The 5,422-nt window shown below is 37.0% G+C and overlaps 1 protein-coding gene across 1 annotated transcript; it reads right to left on the reverse strand.

Moving 5' to 3' along the window:
- Positions 1-2,261: 2,261 nt before the first annotated feature.
- Positions 2,262-4,400, reverse strand: chac2 (ChaC, cation transport regulator homolog 2 (E. coli)). Its single transcript, XM_014968306.2, has 3 exons — positions 4,089-4,400; positions 3,043-3,078; positions 2,262-2,899 (listed from the first exon to the last, which is right to left on the reverse strand). Exons 1-3 carry the CDS (start codon positions 4,221-4,223, stop codon positions 2,501-2,503), a joined length of 570 nt encoding a protein of 189 aa, XP_014823792.2. The 5' UTR covers positions 4,224-4,400; the 3' UTR covers positions 2,262-2,500.
- Positions 4,401-5,422: the final 1,022 nt, after the last annotated feature.

A 5,422-nucleotide genomic window follows, 5' to 3' on the forward strand; every position in this document is an offset into this window, starting at 1 on the left:
TTTTAACCCTAGACACTGAATTTTTGGTATATATATTTTACGTTAAATTCACCTGGAAAAACTCGCCTGCAAATGTGGACTTTCTGGTCACCGAGAGTCCAGCGGCCTATCAAATTAGGCTTCTATCGCTTGTCCGACAGTTAGCTTGTTCAGCGTAGCTAACGGCTAGAGACGCCACACCAGACTCATTGGTGTCACGTGATCAAAAGAGCGTAATTTGATTGGCTAAAAGCTTTTCACTCTATGTAGCGCTGATGGTTTTGGTTTGGTTTATCAAAAGGCCACCACATTTGCAGGCGGGTTTTTGAAAGTGATTTTTTAAAAAAAAAAATCATATACACGATTGCACGTGATATATATATATATATATATATATATATATATATATATATATATATATATATATATATATATATATATATATATATATATAAACTTGACATTATTTAATTCAATGTCTAAAACAAAATCTGATTCTAATGAGACTATATTTTTCCTTATGAAGGTTTCCTAATTTATTCCTCCCCAGAATTTAGGATTTTTCAGAACATTTTAAAGAGTATTTTTGTTTTAGTAATTGTTTTTCTAGACATTTTCAGTATGTTTTTAAGTTAATAATAAATATTATGTCCAAATACAGTGGAAAAACAAACAGGTGACCTGATCTGTTCACATGATATCACATATATGATTTTATATTATACTGATATACTGATACCAATAGGCTCACATTATTACTAATAAATATATATATATATATATATATATATATATATATATATAGTAAAAACAGCACACTGTTGTGTTATCAGTAGCTGTACATCATATTCTGCAAGGTGCTCAAAGACGCTTTTCTTTTTCCTGCATTGTTAGCTTTTAGTTTTGTGCCAAAAGAAAAATGTAACTTTGTACATACAGACATCGCTGCATCCAATAAACACTGATAACTGGTTCCAGTTGTCTGTGTGTGTGTCTAAAGAGGAAAAGAGGATCGCATATAGAGCTGTCAGTCGCTTGTTCTGAGTATTGATTTCTTTCTGACGTATCGCTGCCGGGTTTGATGTGTCTTTGAGATACGGTGGCAGGAATAGAAGAGGCTGATGGCGGCGCTCTGGTAGATGAAGATAGTGAGGAGAGGCAAGTGTGAGTACATGATAAATGCACTGAAATTCAGTCCTTAAAATCAAACAGCTGGAGGCCCAAATGAAAGAAACAACTGGGCCGAAACAAATCAACATTAAGCTTTTGGAATGCCAAGACTTCAACTAAAAATGTATTTCTCTACCAGAGATCATAACAAGAGTGGTCAAAGATTCAGACAAAAGTATTTCATGTAGTTTGGCTGTGGCTTGTTATAATCCATTAAACCAGATGTTAGTGGTGGAGTCAGTGTATTTTTGAGCATTTATAATTTTGACAATTACCATTTCGCTAATATTTACATTACGATTACATTTATGGAACAGCTATTATTAGAATCCGCAATAAATTTCAATTTGTGTACCCACATCGTATTTCAAGTCTCTGCAGTCTGGTTCTACATTATTATAAGTTCCCATTAATCGTTAAGCGGCCCAAAATTTGAAGCAGAAGATAAGTGTGTGGGAACATCTGATCATGACTGCATGTGGCTTTTGAGTTTTAGCCATTTTGTTTTTTATTATGTCTAATGAACATTTTTAGAAATTAAGCAAACGTTTTTCCACTCTCCTTTGATCCAGCACATTGAATCGCCACAGCAAATCAGCTCTGTAATGAAATGGAATGTAGGGAAATTAATATGGAGATAACAAGAACAGATTTACGGCTAAAATACCAAATAATATGCACCATTATTAGAACGGAAGTGTATTTGTAAACGCGTGTGATTGAGTGCATAAAAACAAGGCTGACTGAAGTCTGTCTGGGAGTGAAAGACCACCCTCGCCCTCCTGCTCTGAAAGCCTGCAATTTGTCACAGCGGTGCTTTGAGCTGAGCACTAACATTAGCATGTTAACACAGCAATCTTCACATGCTGAAGTTTACTTTGTAAATATTAACAGTGTTCACCCATCAGGATATGCAGCCGTGCTGATTAGAGCTTACAGTAACGCACAAATCCAACAGGAGGGATTTGATTTTGCACCAAATACAAAATCGCCTATGATGGAAATGGTTCATTTTGAAGAGTTTAACTTCCAATTTTATAACACTTTACATAGAAAGGGATCAAATAACAATCAGCAATACTTAACATTAAAGACACAATCATTAAAGCCAATTCTTACTTTCTTTGCTTTTATTAAGAACGTATTTTGTGAGTCATGAGTTGGTAATGTCTTGTAAACATGCAGCAAAACCCATTATTACTTGTAAAATTTGTTTGCAGTAATAGTACAATCCTATTGAGATGAACATTTGTTTCAAAAACAAAACCTGATTTCATTTCCTACATCTCAGCCCCATCAACGTTTGAGAAAAGTGGTCTTCTCAATAAATACCTGCTACAGCACGTTTTATTTACTCTTGACATTCTATGGCCAGTGTTTGTTGGCGCTTTTGTAGCCGTTCCCGCACTATTGCTTCAAGGGAAAACAGGTGTCTGTCTGGGTCTTCGGGCATGATAGTCCTGACTGCCTCAGCCAGCTGGAACAGGTACTCCGTGTTTCTCCCACTCGGACCGGTGGAGTTCAGGATCTGGTTGGCTATGTCCTCCAAGGGCGCGGGTCCGAGGTAGTTGGGGTTGTCGTCATTGCCGATGTAGAGCAACGTCGGGCTCGGTGAGTGGTTGGACTCGGGACGGGGGTAGAAGGTCACCGTGATGACCTGGTAGCCGCCTTTTTCGCGATAGTCGAGGTAGCGTTTGACTTCCTGCTCCTGCCCCGTCGGCAGCTTGTAGGCCACGCCCCAAACGCACCCCTGAAGAAGAAGTGACAGAAGAGAAACAGGCATGTTTAACCTGAGCTGGTAGAAAACAGCTGATAATTGACAAACTCAGTCCAATAATAACCTGACAATGTGAGACATTGTCTCAAACATGTAGAACTGGTTATCACACTCACCTCAGGATCCTCTATCAGAGTAACAACACGGCCGGGCTGGAAAGAGAACACAATGAGAGAATCAGAAGAATTGGGATGTCATACATCCAATCATTAATTAGAGAATAAAGCAATATTAATATATGTGCCAGTAATCTACTCATGTGGTCTGCAGGTATGATTATTAACTAATTATAAGAGAACCCCACTAAAAAAATGAGTAACCCCTAAACAAACCCAACATATTACTATTGAGTAAACATAACTTTATTAGATTTTTTTCCCCGAAGTTCACTTTTTACTACAATGTGCTTCTGTTTGCAATAACTTAACTGTCAAACAAGAAGTAGGGAAACAAATAAAATATAAATAACCTCAATTTTTTTTATTTTTAGGTTAAGTTTTAAGAATTTACTTTTACAGTGAAATTCAACCAACTCCATTCAAAGAATTTGAAACCCAGATTCCTCATATTTGTTTTGAGCCTAACATAATCTTATCAAGAAGGTTGTATCATAGAGTCCACGTGCAATTAATTACATAACGTACTATTCCTTGTCTCTCCTTATTTTCATAACTATTTACACTTAGACATTTTCTTAAATGCTATTTAGGGTTCAGTTCAACTAAATATTGATTTTCGTTTGCATGGTGTTTGTGGTGCAAATTTAAATGACTCAAAATGAGTGCAGAGTCTTCATAAGGCAGCTGGACGTTAGACAATGACGGTGAGAGTGTGATAAAAGAAGCAAGTCATCATGATCTAGCGTTAGTCAGCATCAGGTAAAGATAAAGAAGCTGCTTATGTAAAATATAGAAATGACAATTCTTTGACAGGAGCTGCTATTTTTCTGTTCCATCAATAATTATAAATTTTCCAAGTTACAGAGAAACACATCTTGTTAAGGTGGAAAGCTCAATGAGCTGATGAAAGGTGGCACACACTACTTAGAAAAGGTAGATTAGCCCTTTAGAGGAGCTAACTTTAGCGAAATGTGAACTCCCTCAAACTTTAGCTGCTTTTTGTTTTCACATGAAATATCGTCAGACTGTCAGAGAGCACCCACCTTTCCCGGTACTCCACGGTGATCGGTGCTTCCCTGCCAGAACCGGCGGCTGAAGCCCTTTATGTAACCGACTCTCTTCTCCTCGTACGGGAAGTCCACTTTCCAAATCAGGGAGCCGTAACCGAAGACCCACATAATGACACGGTAAGCTAATGGTCCGTTTACGACAACAGCTGGACGGACTGGTACCGGTTTAGTAAGTCATCTACAGACTACAACGGTGGTCGTCCCTTTATAAGAACCGGCATGCTTACCTGTTACTGCTGTTCAACTACCGGTATCACCGGCCGGGTTGTCACCCTGGGAACAAACGGTCAAATCACCTAGATTACGTAACTTTTTCTACTTCCGTTTACTACCTTTCACTGTAAAATGCTGATCTCAAAATTTTGCAAATATCTGGATTAATATTTAAGATGACATTTACATATCAAAATATACTGCATATTATCCCCAAGAATTAAAGGTTTAAGGTTTACTTAGTCTTGACAAGTTATTCCGCTGAGGCGCTTGGCTTTTATTTTGAACGGTGAGTCTTTATCCCGGATGTCTTTAGTCGTTTCAACTAAGAACAAACTATTTAGGTCAAATAGTACAAGAAACTGTCTTAAAGAAATAAACCGGCATCATAAAGTGTGAACTGACATATTAAGAAAAAAACATGCACATGAAAAAAACTTCTAATAATCTAATAATTACAATTTGAAAGAATAGAAATGAAGAAATAAAAGGGGGGTACATTAGAAGAAAAGGTAAACATTTCTATGGTACACAGCAAACAGTTCATTCAATTCCGTTAAGTTTACTGATACAGCCACTATTTCACAACAGATTTGATCTCAAGGCAATTACTAGACAGCTCTAAGTTAGACCTTATCCAATTAGTCATACTATAAAAGACAAATTCAATGGCCCACTTACTGCTCCATCCTAATTATAGCATAGTCAAATTCATCTTATGTTTTCAATTGGTAAAAAGATGAGAAAGCCCAGACGATTAAGTCAGCGACTGCTCAACAGCCCCTCATCCTGAGCAAGCATGTGGCAAGAAACCACAAGTTTTTATGATATTTTTTTATTTATAGGAACTAGTGTTTGTTGCCAACAGACACCAAACATTTCCACATTTTTAGCTCAAGCTAATTTACAATTCATATCCAAATTTGGACCTTTGGTTGAAGATGCAACAATAAAACAAACAATATAATTAAAAGTGTATTGCCACCTCTGGTAAAGTTGTGTACAAAAGTCTTAAAATAAATTGTTCTCAGAGACTTGATGCTCAAGGTTGAACACTCCGCTGCAGCTGCTTTGAATATTCTTACAATCTTCTT

The sequence above is a fragment of the Poecilia mexicana genome, unplaced genomic scaffold, assembly GCF_051168715.1.
Source record: "Poecilia mexicana isolate PSO_F unplaced genomic scaffold, ASM5116871v1 scaffold_19, whole genome shotgun sequence".
NCBI lineage: Eukaryota > Metazoa > Chordata > Actinopteri > Cyprinodontiformes > Poeciliidae > Poecilia > Poecilia mexicana.